The sequence below is a fragment of the Sus scrofa genome, chromosome 17, assembly GCF_054392235.1.
Source record: "Sus scrofa isolate SSC_HxYL_T2T_F1_AM1 chromosome 17, Sscrofa_HxYL_maternal_Yorkshire_Landrace_v2.0, whole genome shotgun sequence".
Taxonomy (NCBI): domain Eukaryota; kingdom Metazoa; phylum Chordata; class Mammalia; order Artiodactyla; family Suidae; genus Sus; species Sus scrofa.
In genome coordinates, this window is record NC_139399.1 from 60,826,923 (window position 1) to 60,851,332 (window position 24,410).

Here is a 24,410-nt window from a genome sequence, read left to right on the forward strand (position 1 = left end):
CAGGTCAAGGGTTTTGAATACATAGAATCCTGGAGGAAGACAAAATAAGGCCAGCAGTTAGAAAGAGTTAAAAGAGTAAGTTCTAGGAGTAGGTTAAGAATCCATATTGTAACTGCCTCTGCCATGGCTCAGGTTCAATCCCTGGCCTGGGCACTTTTCTATTCTGTGGGCACAGCCAGACAAAGAAAAAGTCCTATGGCAGCTATACTGCTCACAATCTACTTTTCAAGAATTGGCTTCAAAGATTGGGGCCAAGGAGTTCCCACTGTGGTGCTGCAGAAACGAATCCAACTGGGAACCATGAGGTTGCTGGTTCAATCCCTGGCCTTGCTCAATGGGTTAAGGATCCAGCATTGCTGTGAACTGTGGTGGAGGCCGGCAGATGTAGCTCCGATTAGACCCCTAGCCTGGGAACCTCCATATGTTGCGGGTGTGGCCCTGAAAAGACAAAAAGACAAAAACAAAAAAAACAAAACAAAAAAAAATTGGGGCTGAGAAAACCACTATATACACACAGTTATGGAAACAAGTGCAGCACACTTGGAAATATTCACAGTCTTTGTCCTAGCAACCCCTCAAGTAGGATTTTACCCTGCAGTCAATTCAAGTCCAAGAAAAACTATACTCCAAAGAGGGTCGAAAGCATTTAGTAAAAAATTCTGAAGGAAACACGAATAGTCTAGTAATGGCTGATTAAACATTTTTGTATTCTTGCAGATATTTAAAAAGGGTTAGCCAGAAATGGTCTTTTCCTGGGAAAGGTATCTAAAATATGTGGGAGAGGAGGGAACATTATTTTTCACTAAAGAAAAACAATTCTCACACATGGGAATCTAGAAAGACATAAAAACTGTAGGTTAGTATCAGGCACGAGAAAGAATGACAATTGTTAGTCTCAAGTATCTAGACTAACCAGGGCATATTCACTTGGATCCTTCCTTCCAGCATCTAAATGACAGGGTTTATCTTGCTCTGAGTCAACAGAGTAGCTGCTTCACCCTCAATTTAGAAGAGATGAAGTCAGAGAACAAACCAGCTTTGGAGAGCAGGGGATCCACCTGCAAAGGAAGTTGACATTAGAACAGGATGCTGTGGTACCCGCATCCATGACATCATGACTTGCTGCTGGCTCTTGCCATCGGGTTGGCAAAGACAGAAACCAAAGGTGGCAAGAGGGTACTTTGCCAGGAGGACATCAAGGTCCTGCCCTGTGCCTCTCCTCAAGGAGCACCCATCCCATCAGCCTGACTCTTCCCCTAGAATTAAATGCTACCTCCAATGCGACCCTTGGCCCATCCCCTTCTGAGCAGCCAACCCGCAAGTATGAGATGATTAAAAAATACTGTTTCTCGGAGTTCTTGTCATGGCTCAGCGGTTAACGAACCCAACTAGCATCCTTGAGGACGTGGATTCAATCTGTGGCCTTGCTCAGTGGACTAAGGATCTGGAGTTGCTGTGAGCTATGGTGTAAGACACAGATGTGGCTTGGATCTGGCATTGCTGTGGCTCTGGCATAGGCTGGCGGCTACAGCTTTGATACGACTCCTAGCCTGGGAAACTCCATGTGTTGTGGGGGGGTGGGGGAAGGCCTAAAAAGACAAAATATATATGACACATACACACACACTGTTTCTCTGCCCAATGACTTGTACGAGGGTAGGATGGGTTGAGAGGTGGGATAATCCACGACATGACAGTCTTTCCATGGTCACAACTCACTAAGCAGCCAAGTTCTCTAGGAGAGGACTCTAATTAAACGCCTTAGAAAGGAAAGCTACCACAGTTCCTGTTGTGGCTGAGCAGGTTACAAAATCAACTCATATCCATGAGGATGCAGGTTCGGTCTCTGGCCTCTCCCAGTGGGTAGGGCGTTGCTGTGAGCTGTGGTGTAGGTCACAGGTGCAGCTCAGATCCCACACGGCTGTGGCTGTGATATAGGCTGGTAACTGCAGCTCTGGAATTTCCATCTGCCACAGGTACAGCCCTAAAAAGCAAAAAAAAAAAAAAAAAAAAAAAAAAAAAAGGGAAGATAGCAACCAGCCACCAGCTGTGTGTGGGTAGTGGGTCAAGCATAGAGGCAACCAGATATGCAGCTTTGATTCCAAGACCTGGGGGGGGGGGGGAGTCCCCAAGGCTGCTGGAAATGATTGCCAAGTAAGGATTCTCAGGTTTAGAGCAGAAACTACCAGAAAAACTTACGAACACACCTGGTAGGGGAAAAAAGAACCATCCAAAATTTATTCTCCAGACAGACGGACAGCATCAGCAGGTAAAACTACAGGGGTTTCTCCGTAGATCATACATTCAACAAGGCATTATTTATTAGCTTAACAAGTGAGAAAGCCTCTGGTGGTGTCTTCTGTAACAATATCCACTTCACAGTGTAAACAGGTACTATTATTGTGATCACTTACAATTCCAGAAGGAAAGGCACAACTTGGCAAAAAAGGGAAAAAAAGTTTTTTTTGTTTTTTTTTTTTTGTTTTTTTTTGGATCCTAAAGACAGGTGCAATCACGGAGAGACAAACTTTTGGTAATAGTCACAGTCCGCTCTTCCACAAAGAGGGGCAGAAACTTCTCCGCCCAGAAATGTGGGTCTTTCTCCTTCCTTGTTAAATCCTTTTGAGTAACGCTTCATCGTCGGTTTCATATTACATATACAAAAAGGGGATTAAGAAAAAGAGAAGCACAAAGACATCTACATCCCGAACGTCCAGCTGTTCCCACCAATACAGCAACTCTTAGGTTTGAGACAGGGCCTTGGAACACTTCAGCGGTCATCCAATAGGAAAATAGAGACTATCGCTACAAAAATAACAAATAAATGAGGTAGATAAATTAAAGCTTTCACATCCAGGACTTGCCTGTTCCAACTTGGTAGCCTTCATGCAATAATCAGGAAAAAACAAAGTCTTCATAATTACTTGGCAGCAAGTCATCATCAAGGAAACTGGGGTATAAATCAGGCTAAGAAGTTATTAGCAGAGAATAAGAAGGACACCCTTCCAAGAGTTTGTTTCTTGAAGAATGGAGACCCAGCTCTTCGACGGAGTAGGCACTGGTGAACGGAATTAAGTCACCTAAGGTTCCCTGCACAGGTGCTCACCCTCTCCCGGCTTAGGAAGAAGGAAGCATCTGGAAAGCAGAGGGAGGGTGTTGGCACGCTTGGGGCTCCACCTGAACTGTATTTAAATAAGCAGCAACACAAGCACTGACACTCCAAGGACACAAATCAGTCCACCTGAGGGCATCCTACTTAAGGTGCCAAGGCTGAAAAAACTTTTGGAATTCTACAACCTTGGTTTAAAAAAAAAAAAAAAAAAAAAGTACATTCAAAAATGAGGGAGAAAAAAAAAAAAAGAGGGGAGTTGGGTGGGTGGGTGAAGGGTTGGGAGAATACAAAATAGGTTCCTAAAGAGAAGACAGACCTTGTCCATGTACCCGCATACAGTCACCCCAGACACACAGTCCCCACCCCCCCACCCCCTCCAAACAGGCTAAACAGTTGTCTTCTCCATGGTGGTTCAACACCTTCCAACTTGAAATAGGGGACAGTCTTTGGAAACAGTTGCTCTGGGTGGTACAAAGGTTTTATGTATAGTTTGTTGCAAGTAACAAAACTACTTTGCAAGACCCGCTTCTTTCCAAAATTAAAAAAACAAAACAAAACCAACTAGTCTGTATCTGTTTTTCGCATGAATGCTGTTTGTGTTTTTGCAAAGCAGCATAGCAACACTGGGACTGAAGGACGTGCCTGAGGTTGTGGTCACAACTGTAAACATTATTTGCACATCAATAAGAAAACAAACGGGAGATGGGGTCTTTAAAAAAACCAAACTGAAAAAAAGGTACAGATGGAGAGAGGTCACTGCCTGCATCGCTCCCTGGCGCGCGTGCGCGTGCTCCTTTAGCTCAGCTGACCGCGATCTTGTTTTCTTCCAGGAAGTGAGGAAACTGGTGTTTGGCGGCGCCCCCGTCGGCGGCGCCGGGCTTCTCGGCCTCGGCGCTGATCGCTGACTGCGAACCATCCATCTTGGAGAGCGCGGTGTTAGCGGCCACGGAGCTGGCCCCCAGGGACACCGGGAGGGTGGGAATGCCACCGCTCTGGATCACGGAGATTTCATTGGTCTTCATGGCCAGCCCACCGTTGAGTAGGGTGGTGTACTGGTTCCACACCACAGGGTCCACGTTCACCGAAGGGGCCAGGATTTCCTTGGGGAACATCTCGGGGACCCTCTTTCCGTCCGTCCCTAACAGAGCAATGGTGTTCTCGATGGCCAGCTTCCGCCCGCGGCGCGCCGAGCTGTTGTTGGCCCCATGCGTCATGTAATGGACCTACGGGCAGACAGACAGAAAGGTTTCCACCGAAACAGACGGGACTGCGTGTTGGCAAACCAAAGTCAGGGGTGCCTTTAGGTTCTAGCTAAACAGCAGTTCCGGACTTCCCATTGTGGCACAGTGGTTAACGAATCCGACTAGGAACCATGAGGTTGCGGGTTCAGTCCCTGCCCCCGCTCAGCGGGTTAAGGATCCGGCGTTGCCGTGAGCTGTGGTGTAGGTCGCAGACGCGGCTCGGATCCCACGTTGCTGTGGCCCTGGCATAGGCTGGAAGCTACAGCTCCGATTAGACTCCTAGCCTGGGAACCTCCATATGCTGCAGGAGTGGCCCAAGAAAATGGCAAAAAGAGAAAAGTAAATAAATAAATAAAAATAGCTTTTCTGGCTGCCCTGGGGCACAGGGGGTTCTCAGGCTGAAGATCAGGTCCAAGCCACAGTAGTGACCTCTGCCGCAGCTGCAGCAATGCCAGATCCCTGTCAGGCCAAGGATCCAACCTGCATCCTGGTGCTGCATGCACCACAGTGGCAACTCCTAAACAGCTGTCTTAAAAGAACTTATATTTAAAAAAGACAAATGGGCAAATCTCTAAGACCAGTAGGTTGCATCAATGTCCATACCCTGGTTATCATTTATTCTAGAGTTTTGCAAAATTCTGCCCTGGGAGAGAAACAAGCAACACGTGCAGGGCAGCTCTGGATGAGGGCTCCCTTTGTGTGAATCGACAATTACTTGTATAAAAATTTGAGATAAAAAAAAAATAAATCTTGCAGAGTTCCCTAGGGGTTAAGGATCCAGTGTTGTCACTGCAGCGGAACAGGTTCAATCCTTGGCCCGGGAGTTTCTGCATGCCGAGGGTGCGGCCAAAAAATAAAAATTTTTTTTGAAAAAAACAGACCCTGCCCTGATGGAGCTGACATCCTAGACACTCCTGTGTGTCAATGACAGTAATCAATGCTGCAGAGGAAAATAAGCCTCTTTGGGAAGATTGCAGCAGGCCACGGTGAATGACCATTATTCCACCTGTGGTGGCAGGCGAGGCAAGGACGCTGATGAGGAAAAGAGATCCTGCAACCCACAACTTCTGCAACCTGGCCTCTTGACTGCAATTGCCTGGTCTAGCTTTTGACTTTTCAAATCCCTTCGGCCCTTTCTTCTTTATATTTTTTCTTTTAGGGCCGCACCCACGCATATGGAGGTTCCCAGGCTATGGGTTGAATCGGAGCTATAGCTGCCAGCCTACACCACAGCCACAGCAACGCTGGATCTGAGCCTCATCTGCGACCTACACCACAGCTCACTGCAATGCTGGGTCCTTAAGCCACTAAGCAAGGCGAGGGATCCAACTGGCATTCTCATGGATACTAGTTGGGTTCATTAACCACTGAGCCACGACGGGAACTCCCCTTTCAGCGTCTTTAAAGAGTTGAAGAATGGAGTGGGTATTAGGCTTCAAGTTGGGATTGCAGATTAAGTTACTTCATGCTCCCCCCCGACATTCTTGCCACCTTGACTAAAAAATTAAAAGGATATAGATTTTTAAAATAGGCGCTTTTTTTTGCCACATCCGCAGCAAGCATTGAACCTGTGCTACAGTAGCAACGCAAGCCACTGTGGTGACAAACACCGGATCTTTAACCCTCGAATTCCACATGGGAGCTCCTTAATCAGTACTTTTTTTTGGTTTCTGAAGTCTCTAGGCCATAGGCCAGGGATTGAATCCCCACCATAGGAGTGGAGGGACCCAGGCTGTGGCGTGACAGTGACAGATACTTAAACCACTGAGCCACAAGGGAAATCCGAATGAGTCCTTTTGATTCCTAAAATGATGCAAAGTCTTCTAGGTCAACTGTAAGATGAAGCTTCAACATTTTTTTTTTTTTTTTGTCTTTTTTTGCTATTTCTTGGGCTGCTCCCGTGGCATATGGAGGTTCCCAGGCTAGGGGTCGAATCGGAGCTGTAGTCTCCGGCCTATGCCAGGGCCACAGCAACGCGGGATCCGAGCTGCGTCTGCGACCTACACCACAGCTCACGGCAACGCCGGATCGTTAACCCACTGAGCAAGCACAGGGACTGAACCTGCAACCTCATGGTTCCTAGTCGGATTCATTAACCACTGCGCCACGACGGGAACTCCCAACATTTTTTTTTCTAACTAGCCTGTAGAATTCAACTAGTCTGCTCACTGGAGAGGCAGAGAAAAGAGGGCCAGAGAAGCACGCCTTACACAAACTAGAGGCAGGGCCAAGAGGAAAACCCAGGTCCCTCGTTCCCGTCCTCTGTCCTTTGGGCACTTTCCATACTTACATGGCAGAGTCCCCCACCCCGACTCCCACCCCGGCCCCCACCTCGGCCCCAGGTAACATCCTAGAGGGAACCAGTTTATGGTAACAATAGTTAGAGGCCAGTCTCTGGAAGGACCCAGCTGTTCAGTTTGAAGGAATGGCTGATGCCCTGGAGGCTCTCCTCTTTTAACTCCAGCGGTACTATAGCACACACGTTTAACTCATGGTATTTATTTCAAGCTAGCAGGTTAGGAAAACAAAAACATACAGGGTGGTTAAGTCTGAAAGCACACACAACTCCTTAAAGGATTTAGCAATATTGCGTGATAACACGTGACAGCTACGCTTCAGACTCAGCTGTGGATATACAGGCACTGACTGCAACCAGCATCCCAATTTCAGAGATGCTATGATGTCAGAGAAGCCTGTGTAATAAGTAGCCCACTTGGCGCCTTAGAATGATGCCACCTGACACTGAGCCCCGATCCTGCTGAAACCCTCAAGAAACTCACCTTCAAGTTGCCTTTGGTGGTAAAGGCTCGCCCGCATACATTACACACAAAAGGCTTCTCCCCAGTGTGAGTGCGCTCATGAATCTGCAGAGCACTGGCAGATGAGAAGTTCTTCCCGCACCGCGTGCAGCCGTGCTGCTTGGCCTGTCGTCGGGGTTGGGCCGCTAACAACGGTGTCATACCTGGGGACATGGTTGCAGGACCAACAAACGCACCAGGAACTTCAACTTTGACGTAGGTGGTGGGCTGGGCTCGGATAAACGTCGATGGAATGCTTCGACCTGATGTGCACAGAGAAGAAAAAAAAAAAAATCGCAAGCCTTTATCATCCCACAATCACTTATTTGTCAAACCAAAGAAAGAGCTTCGATGACAGGTGCCTCGCTGCCTGAGCGCCTACAAATGGCTTTCAGGAAATGTTATCTCAGAAGTTTTCCTTTTGCTTGGTCACATGCACAGAGATGAATGACTCCAAGATTTAGAGAATTTTTATGGATTTTGGCTTTTAAAAGGTAAGGACAAGGAGCTCCCATTGTGGCTCAGCAGTAACAAACCTGACTCGTACATGAGGACAGAGGTTCGATCCCTGGCCTCGCTCAGTAGGTTAAGGATCTGGCATTGCTGTGAGCTGCAGATGTGGCTCAGATGTGGCATGGCTGCGGCTGTGGTGTAAGCCGGCAGCTACAGCTCCAGTCGACACCTAGCCCAGGAACTTCCATATGCCACACATGTGGCTCTAAAAAGCAAAAAAAGAAAAGAAAAGATATGGGCAACACACAAACCCATGCAAAGCAACTCCAGGTTCACACTCCTGTGTAAAGTAACCTTTAAAGTATGCCCTGACACCATCCTTCTCATTCTCTAATGTTGCCATTCCTCCCATTTTACCATTAATGCCATCAATAGGTATCCCAAAAATTTATTTTTGGCCTCAATTGAGGTCTGCAAAAGTTTCTAAGCCAGGGATCAAACCCACGCCATGGCAACAACCGGAGCCACAGCAGTGACAATGCCAGACCCTCAACCCACTGAGCCACCAGGGAACTCCTAGACACCCTTTAATTTATACTTTTTTTTTTTTTTTTTTTTTTTTTTTTTTTGGTCTTTTTGCCTTTTCTAGGGCTGCTTTCCATGGCATATGGAGGTTCCCGGGCTAGGGATCGAATCGGAGCTGTAGCCACCGGCCTATGCCAGAGCCACGGCAACGCGGGATCTGAGCCGCGTCTGCGACCTATACCACAGCTCATGGCAATGCTGGATCCTCAACCCACTAAGCAAGGCCAGGGATCGAACCTGCAACCTCATGGTTCCTAGTTGGATTTGTAAACCACTGCGCCACGACGGGAACTCCAATTTATATGTGTTATTTAAAATAGGTTCGATTCTCTTCTCTCCCTTAAAAGTTATCAATCTGTGAACCTTACACTAGGGCGTGGGATTTCAGAATCAAGGAACTATGGCCAAAAAGCAGTGCCCATTTTCTCAAAAATTCTTCTCCTGGAGGATTTACTTAATATTAGCTATATACCCCCACATGGCTCCAACACAAAAAGTAGAAACCAACCAAACATAAGCACACTATCCAAACCCCGTCTGCATGAACCATCCTGAATAAGAGCACGCCAGTACTAGGACAGAGGTCGTCATTACTTCCTCCATCCACAAGTACAGACAGAGAGGCCAACTGCCCTACGGAAGAGCTATTTCACATACACCACTCTCTCCACGTGTCAAGTTCAACCCAGGTTCACTGTGGATGACCTTGTGCCCAGAATGGACCCAAGTTAAATCCAAAGCTCTATCACCTTCCATCTCAGTGCGGCTGTTCTCGGAGCTGTCCGCTTTGCTGCCAACCTCGGGAGACTTGGACTTGATGCTCTCGGCTTGGCTATTGGCCGGAGAGACTGCCTGGAAGGAGGTGGTCTCCAGGACATCTGGACTTCGGCTCTGGTACTCCTGGTCTCCCATCACTGAGGATGAAGAGTCATTGGTCAAGCCATCGCTCTCCACTGAGCCGTTTTCTCGGCTGCTCTGTCGCTGCAGGACAAGGGCAGTGAGTCCCCCCTTTCCCGGGGCATCTAGGGAAGCCATCATGGTCAACCCCAGAGTGGGGGACGCCGAGTGGACGCCGGGAAGAGGCACGGCGACCTTGGAGGAGCTGCTGGGGGCCTCCTGGGTGCAGACGTCATCCACGTCGATGCTTTCCACGTCATCCAGACAGACGGCGCCGGTACTGCCGTTTTCACTGACCATCATCGGCTCAGGACCCGCAAAGTCACAGGGATTCTCGGGCAGAGGCGTGTTGGGAATCTGGCCGCCCATGTGCATCCGGATATGCTGCTGCAACAGGACGGCGTTGGTAAACTTCTTCTGGCAGATGGGGCACGAATGCTGTGTCTTTATGGACGTGTTGGTCCGGTGGACCCCCAGGTGCGTCTTCAGGTTGCCTTTGGTGGAGAAGGCGCGACCACAGATCTTACACTGGAACGGCCTCTCCCCAGTGTGGGTGCGGTAATGCATTTTGAGGGAGCTTTGGCAGCTCAAGACGCGGTGGCAAATGAGACATTCGTTGGGGTCGGTGGGAGCCTTGTCGATGTTCTCCACCAGCTGCTGCAGTTTCAGGGTCTCGGACCCCGGCTCGGGTGCCCCACTCCCTTGGAAGCCACCAACCCTGGGGGAATTATGGTTCGGCCCCCCTCCGGGCAGGATGGGTCCATTCTCATTTTCTGGAGAAGGCCCGGGCTGCGGGTCTTGCTTGAGGTCCTTGGGGTGAGTCCCCGAAGAGAGATTCTGAGGTAGCCCTACATGGGGGGTCCCCGTCGCAAGGACAGGTTTGCTGTCTAAAGAGAGACCGGGTTCATCTACGGGGACGGGGCCAGAGAGTGCACAGGGAATGCCGTTGCCTGCCGTCATCTTGTCGTGGAAGTCAGCAAAAAGCTGGGGGTTCGCCTTCACCTGGGGGTGTCGATGAAAGTGCACCTTGAGGTTGCCCTTGGTGGTGAACCGGTGGCCGCAGACAGAGCACACAAAGGGTCTCTCTCCGGTATGGGAGCGGAGGTGGATCTGCAAGGAGCTATCAGTCCCAAAAACCTTGCTACAGTACTTACACTTGTGCTTGTAGAGGGCCTCGTCCTTGGGTTTGCCATCCACCGGGGACACACTCGGGGGCTTCCCTTTGCCTTTCCTGGACGGGTCTAACGCCCCCGCGGAGAAGGGGCTCTGGAAGAGCACAGAGCCCGGGGCCTGAGGTAGCAATGCACCCGGGAGGCGTGACAGCACACCGGGGAGCACCCGGGTCCCATCCGGCTTCAGGGCGAAAGGCGTCAGCCCTGGGGACACGGAGCTGGTGGCGGGAGGGATGTTGGCGTGAGGTAGCTTGGCTGGTTTCAAGGTGTCCAGAGACAGACCCGGGCTTCCTGCTTTCTGGCTGAGCAGAGCCACGGCGGCCGACACCTGCTGGGACACGTGGCTGCCCAGCGTCTTGAGGGCATCGGCGCCGGCCGCGCCCGAGTGGAGGGCGTGCGAGGCCCACATGTTCACCTGGACGCGGATCTGCTCGGTGAGCTGGATCTGCTGGAGCTGCTGCTGCTGCAGGCACAGGATCTGCTCCAGAACCCAGGGGATGCTGTTGGCGCCGGGCAGGGGGGCCGGCGGCGCGTCCGCACTCCGCTGGTTCACAGCCACCTTGGTGCCCCGTAGTGCTTGAAGCGTGACATTGGTGTTGGCCACTTTGCCTTTGGGTAAATAGCTTATGTCCTGGGGTGTGGGCGGCAGGGCAGCCTCCGTCTTCAAGTACACAACGGACTCGGTCCCCGGCTTCTCCTTCGTGTCCCCGGAGCCGCCCCCCTCCTCGCTGTGAGTGTCCTTCCTGCTTGGGCTGTGTGGCTGCTGGCTCAGCACAGCCCCGGGGAAGTCTTCCGAAGGCACCGGCCCCTCGCTGTCATTCATGATGAGGACAGGGGGAGTCTTAGTGCAATTCTTCTTATGGTCTAAGAACTCGGAGAAACTGAAGAACTCGGCACAGCATTTCTCACAGATGTGGGTCTCCTCTCGCCGAGGCCTCTTTATCCCCGCTGCGTCCGCGCTCACCTCGTCACCAGTCCCCGGGCGGTTCATTGGCGCACCTGTGACAGGAGAGAGACAGCTAAGAACCTCGATCCAGAAAATGATGTATGTGGGGCAATTTTTTGGCAAAAACCACAACTCACAATACAGACACCTTCATGACCTGTGTCCCAACAAGCAGAAGGCTATGTAAGGGGACAAGGCGTTCCAAGAGTCAATGATCCAAGCACTCGGGTAGAGAGGCCAAGCCCAACCCCCCCCCCATGTCAAATCCTAACCCCAGCCCACCCAAGCATGTGACCTTTGGAAGGGGGGGGTCCTTTGCAAATGTCATTAGGGTGGGTCTCAAGCCCAATTCCTGGTGTCCTTAAAGAGAGAAGAAAGGCAGGTGAGAGATGGAGGTTGTGTGAAGATGAGGCCAGAGTTACCGGCTATGAGCCAAGGATGGCTGGACACCAAGAGAAGGGAAATGAGGAGACCTGGTACAGACACACCCTCACAGCCTTCGAAGGAATCAACCCTGCCCACACCTCAATTCCAGCCCCGTCCAGCCTCCAGAACGGCAAGAATACATTTGTCTTACGCCATCCAGTTTGCACCAACTTGTTAAGGCTGCCCCAGGGACACTCAGGCAATTTATTAAAACAATCCCTTGGCGCTCTGCCCCACCCCCACTCAGCGCTGGACTGCATGCCATCCACAAACATGACGCTGGCAACCCACTCGCTCCTGGGCTGCTCAAATCCACCCTGGGCCCATGACAAATCTGCAGTAAATCACTCGTTTAAACAACGCGATTAGTGTACCATCCCATGAGGAGGGACGACGAAAGTACCACACACAAGGTGAATGTAGACAGGAAGACCAAGCAGATGTGCTGAGCAATATTCTCACATAAGAAAAAACTGGGGAGTTCCCATCATGGCTCAGTGGTTGACGAATCCGACTAGGAGCCATGAGCTTGCGAGTTCGATCCCTGCCCTTGCTCAGTGGGTTGAGGATCCGGCGTGGCCATGAGCTGTGGTGTAGGTTGCAGATGCCGTTTGGATCCCCCGTTGCTGTGGCTCTGGCGTAGGCTGGTGGCTACAGTTCCGATTAGACCCCTAGCCTGGGAACCTCCATATGCCGCGGGAGCAGCCCTAGAAAAGGCAAAAAGACAAAAAAAAAAAAAAAAAAAGATTGCACGTCCAAGAAAAATACTTCACTTAAGTTTCCTGATTACGAAAAACCTATAGAAACGCCTTAACAGGTCATTAAAGGGTTAATAAGCCGTTCAACAAAGAAGCTGAAGAAAGGAGGAAGGGACGGGAATGGTGGATTTTATTTCTCGCTCTCCATTGGCAACTTCCACGACTAACACAAAATCCAACAAGCCTTATTTTGAGCAGCTGCATCCTAAAAAGGATTGGTCCTTGGACATCTTTTGTAATTGGGCCCCACTTCCTTCACAGTGAGTGCTAGTTTGCACATTTTTATGAGTTGGGTTTTTTTTTTAAGTTTTATGGAAATATAGTTGTTTACAATGTTGTGATAATTCCCGCTGTATAATAAAGCGATTCAGTTAACACATACACACATCCATTCTGTTTCAGATTCTTCTCCCATAAAGATTATCACAGAATATTGGGTAGAGTTCTCGGTGCTATACTGTGTTGGCCAGTCATTCCCTATACCACATATGCCAATCTCCAACCCCCAGGCCATCCAACCCCTCAATCTGTCCCCTTTGGTGACCATAAGTTTGTTTTCGAAGTCTGCGTCTGTCAGCCTGCACATTAAAATGCCTACCTTGGGACTGTGCTTTAGCCAGATGCCTGAGTCCTGGTAAGTGGAAAATCTCTAAGCTCCTTTATTGTTCTCATTTCCTGGCTATTATATATATATATATACATATATTTTTTTTTTTTTTTAGGGCTGCATCTGAGGCCAATGGAGGTTCCCAGGCTAGGGGTCAAATCAGAGCTACAGCTGCCAGCATGCACCACAGCCACAGTAATGTGGGATCTGAGTCGCATCTGCGACCTACAGCACAGCTCATGATGCCAGACCCTTAACCCAACGAAAGAGGTCAGGAATGGAAACCTGCAACCTCATGGTTCCTAGCTGGATTCGAACCACTGCACCACGATGAGAACTCCCCTAAAAGTTCCTGCACACCCTACCACTAAAAGTCATACAGCACACTTCAGACCCAGCAACTTCAGGTGTGCAGATCTAAACCATGGGCATTTGCACAGGCAGACAAAAATCCATAAAGAAGGGTATTTCCACAGAAATGGTCACAGCCACAAAAAAAGGTAAATTTTGGTTTACCTGCACTGCACAAACTATGCAGAATTTCCATATGTCCTGACATGGAGACAAAAATTAAGTGGAAGTTATAAAAATTATGTAGCATGTGGCCATTTTTGTTGAAAGCGAAAAACTATTTGAAGTTACGAATACACAAGGAAGGATACCAGGAAGGATCCATTTATTTTTAAAATAAAATTAACACTTTTTAGGAGTTCCTGCTGTGGTGCTATGGGTTAATAATCCAACTGCAGCAGCCTGGGTCACTGTGGAGGTGCTGGTTTGATACTCCACCCAGGAACCTCCATGTGCTTCGGCGCAGCCATTTAACAAAAAAGGGTAGGAGCTCCCACTGTGGCTCCGTGGTACAATAGGATTGGTGGCATCTTTGGAGCACTGGGATGTGAGTTGGATTGCTGGCCTGGCACAGTGGGTCAAGGATTCGGCATTGCTGCAGTTGCGGCTTAGATCACAACTGTGGCTTTGGATCTGATCCCTGGTCCAGTAGCTCCATATGCCACACGGTGGCCAACAAAAGAAAAAATAAGTATTTTTAAAATTTTGAAGTTTTTTAAAAAAGTAAAAATGAGCACTTTTTAAAGCAAACAAACCCATTTTGCATCTCAAATTCTTGAGATTGTATTTCCCAACACATGGGGCTTTTTGACTGAGGAGTCAGTCAAAAGTTTTGGGAGAAAGGTTGGTCTTGAAACAAAAGTGTGTTTCTGTGAGATAGATCTAGTTTTCAACTAGATTTTCAAACATGGGTTCCTTTAAATGGTCTTATTAAGCTGACAATGTTTTTAATTTCAAATAAGGTAATAACTAAATTTTGCAAGGTGTGTGGGGTAAGGGTGGGTCAGGGAAAAGAAAACAGATCAGGATCAAGTTAGTATAACAGGTTTGATATGGTGGGCTTACCTCTCAAGATTTCTTTTTTTAATTTTTTTTTGTCTTTTTGCCATTTCTTGGGCCGCTCCCACAGCATATGGAGGTTCCCGGGCTAGGGGTCGAATCGGAGCTGTAGCCTCCAGCCTACACCACAGCCACAGCAACTCGGGATCCGAGCTGCGTCTGCGACCTATACCACAGCTCACGGCAACGCTGGATCCTTAATCCACTGAGCAAGGGCAGGGATCGAACCCGCAACCTCATGGTTGCTAGTCGGATTTGTTAACCACTGCGCCACAACGGGAACTCTCTTTTTTTTTTTTTGGTCTTCTTAGGGCCGCACCCACAGCATATGGAGGTTCCCAGGCTGGAGGTCCAATGGGAGCTACAGCTGCTGGCCTACACCACAGCCACAGCAACACCAGATCCAAGCCATGTCTGTGACCTACACCACAGTTCATGGTAACGCCGGATCCTTAACCCACTGAGAGAAGCCAGGGATCGAATCCGCAACCTCATGGTTCCTAGTCAGATTCATTTCCACTGCGCCGCGACGGGAACTCCTCAAGATTTCTATTAAATGTATACAAACATGAACGTGTGTTATGTGATGAATTTACTGTGCTTCAGTGGTCAGTTTCTCCATCTTTTCTATTTCCATGGCTTATCCATGGTCAACCCGACAACTTGGGCTGCTGAAAACAAAAAAAGTCACTTAAAGCCTCTCTTAACAATCCGTCTCACCTCCTACTGTGTGCAAAGCAGGGGCTAAAAGCCTGATGATGAAAAGATGAGCAGCCTGATAGCCTCCTGCAGTCCAGACTAGAGCCTCCAGGTGCCCCAAGCGCCACACTACCCTGGTGCAATCTCATTAAACATCAGCCCCCTTACAGAGGAGAAAAACAGACTCCAGGTAATGTGACTTGCCCGAGGCAAGACAATGAAAATTCTAGTCATAGATAACTTCTGAGTAATTATGCTACTAACAACTCGATGAGGTAGAGCCTACTACACTTAACAGAAGGGGACACCGAGGCACAGAGGACATTCTCGAGTTTGTGCATCTGGTCAAGTGCAGCGCCAATGTTCAAACCCAGGCAGGGGGTTCCCGTTGTGGCGCAGTGGAAACAATCTGACTGGGAACCATGGGGTTGCGGGTTCGGTCCCTGCCCTTTCTCAGTGGGTTGATGATCTGGCGTTGCCATGAGCTTTGGTGTAGGTCGCAGATGCGCTCGGATCCAGATCCGGCGTGCCTGTGGCGTAGGCTGGCAGCAACAGCTCCGATTAGACCCCTAGCCTGGGAACCTCCCTATGGCGCAGGTTGCAGCCCTAAAAAACAAACAAATAAACAAACCCCAAAACCCAGGCATGCAGGACCCAGACCCTCCATTTGAACTCTTCCTTCAGCCGCTTCCTATCAGAGTATGTTTCTTTTGTTGCGAATGCAACTATCTTTCCACCCACAGAAACCCCAGAGGGACAGGAAAGCTTGAGGGGTGGGGTGGAGGGGTAAGTCAGGACACCTCTGAGGCTGACACGGAGTCAGCAGGTAGGTACCTTCTTCCTTCCAGCCCCACTCCTGCTCCAAAACGATCATCTTTCAAAGAACCTAGTTTAAAATATTCGTTAACTCCCAGAATCCTTAAGCTAGTATCCATTTGCTACCTTTCCCAAGATTTGTAATGGTGCTTGGCAGGTGGGGGGGGGGGCAGTTAAGTGACGCAGTCTTTCCGGAAAAGCAACTCTGGTAATTATGTGTCGAGAACTTTAGAGTGGAACTTTTTAAAAAAGTTTCTCTCCGGAGAGAAATCCAGGCTATAGGTAGGAACATAGAAACAGATACAACTTCAGACTATGACCATACCAGCCTGAAGACACCCAGTCTCGGAAGCTAAGCGGGGTCCAGCCTGGTTAGTACTTGGATGGGAGATATAATTTCTGCAGAGCACAATCCACCACCATCATCCTTTTCGTGTCATTCTCCTTCCACCTAGCAATTTCCTCATGAGGAATTTACTTTGTGATACCAGGAATACAGGGCTCGTGTTAACCAACAGTCTAAACAAAAACGGATGTCCTCTGATCCATCAATGCAGTTCTGATTAAATAAATCAGGGTACAGAAAAAAGATGACCTCTTTGTAGCCTACGAAAATAAAGTACATCTTTCGGGCTTGCGCTATAGGACAGCCGCCCTAGATTTATTCCAAGAGGAGGAAAAAAATGTAGAGAACAGGATGTATATATAATGTTTCCATTTGTGCTTGGGGATAAAGATTTAAATATGTACATGGGAAACTTTGGAAATAAGAGACCCTGTGGCTGGTCTCTGCTTTTTGGTGCACAGGCCTGGGGTGGAAGAGAAGCTTGCAAAGTGTATACACTTTCATACTTTGGTTTCTTTTTAATTAGCATGTTACACATCTCGGCTCAGCCATTTTACTTCAGAAAATCTATTAAAGAGCCTATGTACAAAGGCTCATTCTGCTTTGTAAGGAAGGGCCAAGGCAAAACGACTACCTACCACCCTCCACAAATGGCAACAAAGCACACGCTTCAGACTCTTACACCTTAACACGCTTATCTTTGTAGCCACATAAGTAAGTGCCTTGGTTCCCAATTTGCAAATGTGGAGACTGAAGCATGGAGATAGCTGACTCAAGGTGCCACACTGCCGGCTGGAAAACACAAGAGCTGGGAGTGTGTTAAGTACTATTCATTTAAGAAGGAGGCTCAAGTCAGTGTTCTAATTTATAACTGCTTCTTCTAAAGCGGTTTCTCAAGTTTTTCTTTTTTCATTTTATCTATGAAGGCTTTTAAAGCATTTTTTCCTAATCACCCCCCCAAATGCTAATATCACAAATATATTGTGTATCTATTTATATACTATGGTCTAAGGTCACAAACCACTGCCACATCAATAAACGTTTTTGCTCCCCTACCCCCCCAAAAAAACAATTTTCATCAGTCTTAAGGATAACATCTCCTCACTGAAAATGCAGGTTCTAAAGCAGGTATTCTTTAAAGCAGGGTCTATGCACAAGATAGGAAAAAAATGGCAACCTTATTTTTGTTACGAAGCTGAACTCAAAGTTAACGTTTCTTGCCATTATAAACGGGGGGGGAACACGCTCCAGTGGTATCCACAGAGCCTGTGTCTACATCATCGACAGAAAACAGGTATTTTCATATGCTCTTAATGCAGTTGTATTACTGGAAATTCTGGTTACCTAACTGCTAAGATCTTATTTATTGGGTTCATAAAGAAGCACGTTACCACATCACAAAGGTTTTCATTTTTTTTGGCTAACTGTATCCCAGTGCAATTTATTTCCTTGGTGTCACTGTGTATTTTATTTTTATGCGTTTGAATCCATGCTGTGGAGGGAGACTATGGCACAAAAAAGGTTAAGCTCCCTGCCCCAGAAGGATCCAGCAGTTCCCAAGAGTGATTTACAACCTGAATACCAGCTTGCCCTCACTGTATACACAGACTCGCCTCTTCTGTAGCCTCGAAGCAATACCGCAATACCGGCAACATCCCACTCGAGTCTTAAAACAGCAGGAGCTCTGTTTGCTGGTGCAGTAAAAAGTACTTCTACATCCAGATCACCCCTGGCAAACACTGAAAGCGTATTTGCCAAAGAGTAAGAGGACTCTGTTATGAACAATTGCCCGGTAGGCTTAAGTTAACCCTTCCCCAAAGGAAAAAGCAAAGTTCAGAGGGATTACACAGCAACGAGATCGCCCATCCTTGCACCCCACCCCCACTCCGAATTTTAGGAATGTTATCTCTCAGCATCTAGTTATCCAATAAGTTGGAAGAATGCAGTAAACCCAGCAGGGGTCTTAGATTCAATCACTGCCAAATGGATAGAAAATACTCTTACTATTGTATAGGAAGAAAGGCTCCTGGGCTAGAGGCCAATCAAATTCTAGAGGCGGTGGAAATGCTTAAAAAACAAACCTGTGTATCTCGAGAAAAGCGTTATGCCTCAAGCTTATCTTTTTTTTTTTTCCATTCCTATATTAAAAGAACTACAATGAGTAGATTACCTAAAGGACACAGTATCTTCTACCCTACCCCCACCCCAGGATAATTGCCCACCAAAAAACAAAAGGAAATTGAGATGCCCTTCCATCCTGAACCAGTTCGAAGGTTTTAAATTTGCATTCAGCAACTTGTAGGTGGCAAATTTGAGCTGTTTTAAGTTTCTCCTTAATTAAGGTATCAAAAAAGTTATTCCAATTAGGCTTGGATCAAATTCAAGGAAAAGAACCCAAGTTTCTTTGCGCCAAGGTGTGTGAGCTCTGCTATTTACGCTCTAGAGATATGTCCCATTTTGCCTCAACTGGAGCTCATCTTATAAGCCATTTGTAAACTCCACGTAGGCGGCAGCTTTTGCGGCCTCCTTCACCAGAGCTCCCTAGAACAAAGACTGGCACAGACTCAAAATTTGGGAAAGAAATGGATGGGGGTGATTAGGGAAGATGCGGTTCTCGTCTGGACTTAGAGGCTTTTTAAAAGAGGTAGATGCTTTTTCAAGTAACTGAAAGCACAACAGGTTAAGAATGATGAAGAGGGAACTTCTTAAACCTCTTCCCATTATTTTTCCCAGGGCAGCAAAGCCCAAATCACCAAACACCAATTCTTTGCTTTTATTTCCTACTTATTCCCCGGGACCTCTTCATCTAAAGCTTGCAAAGGCACCTCTCAAAAATTAAAAGGAAGGAGAGATCAAACTCAAAACCAACCACACTCAGCACCCCTGGGTCCCTCATCAAAGCAACTGATAGAACATCCCATTCCATAACCAATTCCTCTAAAACCTTGATAAACACCACAGCGTCTTGGCTTTAGAGCCAGGCTCAAATCAAACCGGACAAGGCAACCCTAGGCAAGTCACCGCAACCAGGAGCTGAAGTTTACTCTAAAATGAGAATTATGGATTATGTACCCGAGGTCCCCAGCTCAGAGCAGGCGGCAGATAAAACTGCAGAATTACTTCACTTGGCAGTTCAGCACCATCTTGACACAATCAAAACCAAAACATTGTTATTTTGAGCAAAATTAATTACTGATCACATTTCCAACACAGTGAGCCTTCAAACGATCTAAACAGGACCCTTCATCTCCATAGTGTAGAAAGAGAACCCAAAAGCTCAAAAATAGAGCCGTTCTCAAGGTTACACAGCTGAAAGTCACACAATCAGACTGGAATGCACATCTCACTCTAAAACCTTACAAAAGACTTAACTTCATTTAAAAAGAGGAAGCAATAACTCTATCCCGGCCTCCCAAGATGGCTCCCCCACCCACCACCTTGAGGAAGGCAGCAGAGGCTTGAATAAGCAACTATCATTGACTTGTGCAATTTCTTTTTAATGGAACAAAAGGGGCTGTGGGCAAGTTGCAGCCCCTCTTTCAGGAACTCGGAAACAGAAAGTCAGCCTGCAACACTAACTAATGCTACTATCACGACTTTCCTCTCCCTCAATTAAAACAAGAGCTCCCAAGTGCCCTATTCTCAGAATCCTTACTGCCAGTGTAGGTCATTGCAGTTTAGAAACTGGGGCTAGGCAGTTTATTTGAAATTTGGGAATCTTAATCATTGATGGTTGTAATCCAGTTTGGCACAAAAGGCATTTGAACTCTTTTGAGAAAATGCTAATTTTCCTCTGCGAAGCATGAGTCTCCTGACCACCTGCAGATTTTTCTGATCTGCTAATTGATCGCTGGACTTCATTTTCCTCTCTCAAAACGTGCATTCTTTACAAGTGGGTCTCTAATTGGCTTTGCAAAAATTTTAAGACCAGGCTAAACTGGATTTTTAAAATCACACACACACACACACACACACACACACAGGCTGCTCAAATGCAAAATGCATTCACTGCTTGTTTGGGAAAACTACCTTCTGTCCCATGGTGGCAACTGGGGGTTCTGCAAACACATTCTAGGACCGGAAGAATTCTTTCCAAGAACTCCAAAGATATAGCAAAGAATACCTGGCAGAGTCAGGGATAGCTCAAGCAACAGATTAAAGTCCCCAGGCGCTCCCATCCCTAGCCAGGGCTCTCCGACCCCCTGCCCCAGCCCGTCCCATTCTCATCCATCAGGTGTGAGCCGGTACCTGCATGGGGACCCGCCTCTCAGCAAGGGCGAGGTTCCAGGCTGGGTCTCCAGGGGGCGCCCGCGCGCAACTCAGCCATCCACTCCAAGCCAAGCGATCAATAGCAACTCCCCCTCCCAAATCGCGGAGGGAGCGCACTGCCCCGCCGAGATCCCAACCAGCTCCGGCTAACTGCAAACTCCAGCCTGCGTTAACTTAAGAAGCAACCCCCGTAACAAGCTCCCCTTAAGTGCCAACCACAACCAAAAGCCCCACTTAAGTGCGCTCACCCAAAATGTAGGGGGTAGGGGGAAGGGGAGGTCAGAGCAGGACCAGGGGAGGGGTCAGAGCCAGGAGCTCGCCCCTCCTCTCGGGAGGAAGCAGGCGGGCGGAGGGTTAACCCTTTTGTTCCAGGTGGGCCAGGCAGCGAAGCCTCTCCATTCTCCCCCCACCCCCTCCCAAGGCACAAAGAGAGTCCACTCCTCCGACCTCGGGTGCGCGCTGCCCTGACCATCGGACGCCCCAAAACGCACAGCCGCCCCCTCGGTCAGGCCGATCTCTTTAATTTGCCGTGAAGAAAATGTTATTTGGAAGGAAATAAGGATGATACATTATCTTATTTAAAATTAAGGAAACTTGCTACATTCCCTCCGCGAAATAAAGGGTACGGTAGCAAAAAAGTAGCGACCGTCTCCCCAAAGGAGTTGTGGCTCGGATTGCCTGGGGTTGCCGCGCACACCTCATCACCGGTTGGGAAATTAGAAAGCAGGCGGCGAGGGAAGTCATCAACAAGGCCCAAGAGGAGGTTAAAACGCCCCCTCCCCCCACGCGTACGCTAAAAACTTATCAGGCGACAATTTGGCGGGCCGGGACGGAGGGGAGATAGTGGGAAATCGACTCGCTCCTAAAGCCCCTTGGGTGAAATGACTAGGAAGAGAGGAGTTTGCTCGGCTGCTCCCGACCAGTCTAGGGGTCCCGAACTCCTCCCGACCCCGGGGCGCGCGGCTCGGAAGCGTGGGCCGGGTCAGCCCCGGGAGCTCGCCCTGGCCGCGACCGCCCAGCCCTGGCCCGACCTCTCCCCTCTGGCCCCGCCGCGCGCTTTTGGAAAGCCGGGCGCCCTAGAAAAGCAACGCAAAACGCCAGACCCGTGCACCCCAGCGGGGCTGCCCGTGCGCCCGCGACCCCCGCCCCTGGGGCCCGCACCCCTCCCGCGGGCCGCGGTTATTTTTAGGAAGTCGGAAATCAAAGATGGCTGGAGGTCAGGCCCCGAAAGGTTAGGGCGAAGATCGGCAGGCGACGTAGCCCCGGGAGAAAAGAGGAAAACCAAAAAAAAAAAAAAAATTTTTTTTTTAAAGGGAAATACTGTGCCCTTCTCCTCTACCTCCTCGGGCCCTCCAATGCCCTCCGCAGCGCGGGTGGCCCGCACCCCAGCTCCAGCGGGTGGGGAGAGGTCGCGCCCCCTCCCCCCTCTTGTCCCGGGAGGGGCGCGTGCAACAGATCGCCCTCCCCCAGGAGTCTTCCAAGGGTGCGCCCCTTCCCCAGCTTCCTGGAAAAGCCCCCAATGGGTGAAGGAAAGAGTGGGGACCCCCGGGGTCTTTCTTTTAAAAGCGGCGCCAGGGAGGGAGGAGGGGAGCCTCGGTTACAAGTGGGGGGGGGGAGGTTACCAGTGAGGGGAGTGGAACCAATTAAGAGAGGGGCAGAGGACAAGGAGAAGCGAACCTTCCAGGAATGAGAGGGACGGAGGAGAGGCTGGGGGTCAGTTTTACAATAAGAATAGAGAGACCTGGGGGTGAAACTTACACAAGAGGGGAGAAGCGATAAAAGCGTAAAATTAACAAGGGCGGGGGTGGGGAATGGTGCTGCCGCTCCTCCCTGGAACTGAGTCCTCAGATCTTGGCTCCAGAATCTGCGCTAGGAGCCTCTGGCTCCCCCAAAGCCCGCGCCTTCGAGGGTCCCGCGAGCGTCGGGGAAACTGCCCGCGCCGGCGTGCGCCCCCAGCCCCACTCACCCGGCTCCCCGGCCACCGGAGCCGATGGGGCCGCATCTGCAAACTCCGCGGCGGGCTGCTGCGGCTGCTGCTCGCCCTGGTCCTCCTCCGAGTTGATGTGTTGGGGTTTCGCCTGCTTGCGCCTCGACATGGTGCGAGCATCGGGGAGCCTTGGAGAGCCGCGGTTATTTGCCCACTCCACCACAAATTCCTGGAGTTGGGAAATTTACCCCCCTTCGGCCAGAACGCGCATGTCCCAGTAATTATTATTATCAATAATGCATTGCGATTTATCATGAGCCCTGACAGCTGATTGGCCTGGGTCCAAGACCTCAGAGATCATTTAAATAAGCCCTCATTGATCAGGGAGGGGCGAGGCATTCTGGGCTTTGTAGTCCGGCCCTGCAAGCGACAAAGGCGTGTTCATCGGGGGAGCGCAACTAATTAGCATCCGGGCTCAGATTGGCTGGATCGTGGACGAAATCAGAGGGGGGACCCATCCTCGCTTCAGCTATTTGAGTCCTTGGAGAGAAAAAGAAAAATAATTGTGTACTTACTAAAAACTAGAAGCTTCCGTAAAAGTTTTAGAAGAGTATAATTGGTAGCGTGCTCCAAAAATTACTTTTGTAAGGTTGATATCCGCGGAAGCCGGGAAGGAAAGTCTTTTCAGTGGGATATTTTGGCTCAAATTTTACATTAAAAAAAAAACAAAAAAAAACCTGAAAAACAAAACAACAAAACCAACCCCCACACACACACACACACACAAAAAAAAAAAAAACGAAGAAAAAACCTGGGATTTGACCCATGTCCCCTCCCATCTCCTTTTTCATTGAAAGGTTTAAATTGAGTTTGAAGAATGGTGAATGCTGATATATTCAACCTTCCCACCTCATCTCAGCTCTTAAAGTGGCCTTCCAAATTTCCAAATTTCAGATTATCCCTTCACCACGGTATATTTCCTTTAAATGCTAAATGATAAACTCCAGGATTTGTACTAACGAGATTTGGTTTATTGTCACGGTGCAGACCTTGGTTTTTAGTTTTTGGTTTTTTAATTTTAAAATGACTGGATACTAAATATAGAAAAGGCAGATTAAAAGCGAGTCTAGTCAGAGATAATATCGAAACAACAAACGGTTGCATTTTCCCCCCCAAGCCATAAATGTCTGATAACATCATTTTATTACCGAGAGATGATTCTCTTAAATCTCCCATGGAATCAGCAGTGGGCACTGCTGGAGTAACTGGGTGTTGCTAAAATAATCGTCATTGGAATTTTTTTGCAATATGGACTTTAATATAGAAAAGATGTATAGTTCAAGGTGATTACATCACCCTGACACCGGACGCCTGCAATTTTCTAAAATTGTGTGTGTGTAACATTATATATATTATGTACACATATAATATGTATTATGTATATACACATATGTACTGTGTATATGTATATATTATATACATCTCTACAGTAAATCTCTGTGTATTTTATTCTATTAACTGCCTTGCATGATGTAAATACTCAATAAATGTAGAATAAATGGTGAAAACTTCATCCAAGTCTTTGATTGGTGTTTCCCTGGTGCCTCTGGGCATGAGTCTCTCTTTAGCATTACAATAAATTGTAAGGAACTGTGCAAGTATAAACTCTTCTCCACATTTGTACATTGCATTTTCTTGATTAGTTATTCATCAGGTTCCCAGTGCGTAAAAATTTTTTGTAAGCTCATTGGGAATGCAAGCAAAACAGAATGCTAAGCTCATAAATACATTCACCTGGGTGTTTGGACAACCCAAGGCAGAAAGTGAATCAGCTCGACCATCTTTTTGATATTCATGGTCATGAATAAAAACTTAGTGAAGAAAGGGAGGGTAACCTCCAATTTTTGAGTCTCTGAAAAAGCTGGGTGTTGTTTTATGTTAAGTTCCT

General features: G+C 48.4%; 1 protein-coding gene across 7 annotated transcripts; it reads right to left on the reverse strand.

The window, feature by feature from the left end:
- Nucleotides 1-2,211: 2,211 nt before the first annotated feature.
- Nucleotides 2,212-22,745, reverse strand: SALL4 (spalt like transcription factor 4). 7 transcript variants are annotated; one of them, XM_085002572.1, is made up of 4 exons: nucleotides 22,502-22,745; nucleotides 10,241-11,257; nucleotides 7,134-7,414; nucleotides 2,212-4,335 (listed from the first exon to the last, which is right to left on the reverse strand). In XM_085002572.1, exons 1-4 carry the CDS (start codon nucleotides 22,629-22,631, stop codon nucleotides 3,913-3,915), a joined length of 1,851 nt encoding a protein of 616 aa, XP_084858698.1. In that variant the 5' UTR covers nucleotides 22,632-22,745; the 3' UTR covers nucleotides 2,212-3,912.
- Between the last annotated feature and the right edge of the window lie 1,665 nt (nucleotides 22,746-24,410).

What these genes read in the sequence shown, in the direction of transcription:
- SALL4 (XM_085002571.1), bottom strand. Translation starts at nt 11,249, where the DNA reads ATGAACCGCCCGGGGACTGGTGACGAGGTGAGCGCGGACGCAGCGGGG. An exon ending in CAGCCGCACTGAGATGGAAG is followed by an intron (nt 7,415 to 8,938) that starts GTGATAGAGCTT and finishes TGTGCACATCAG; the next exon opens with GTCGAAGCATTCCATCGACG. An exon ending in CCACCAAAGGCAACTTGAAG is followed by an intron (nt 4,336 to 7,133) that starts GTGAGTTTCTTG and finishes GTCTGCCCGTAG; the next exon opens with GTCCATTACATGACGCATGG.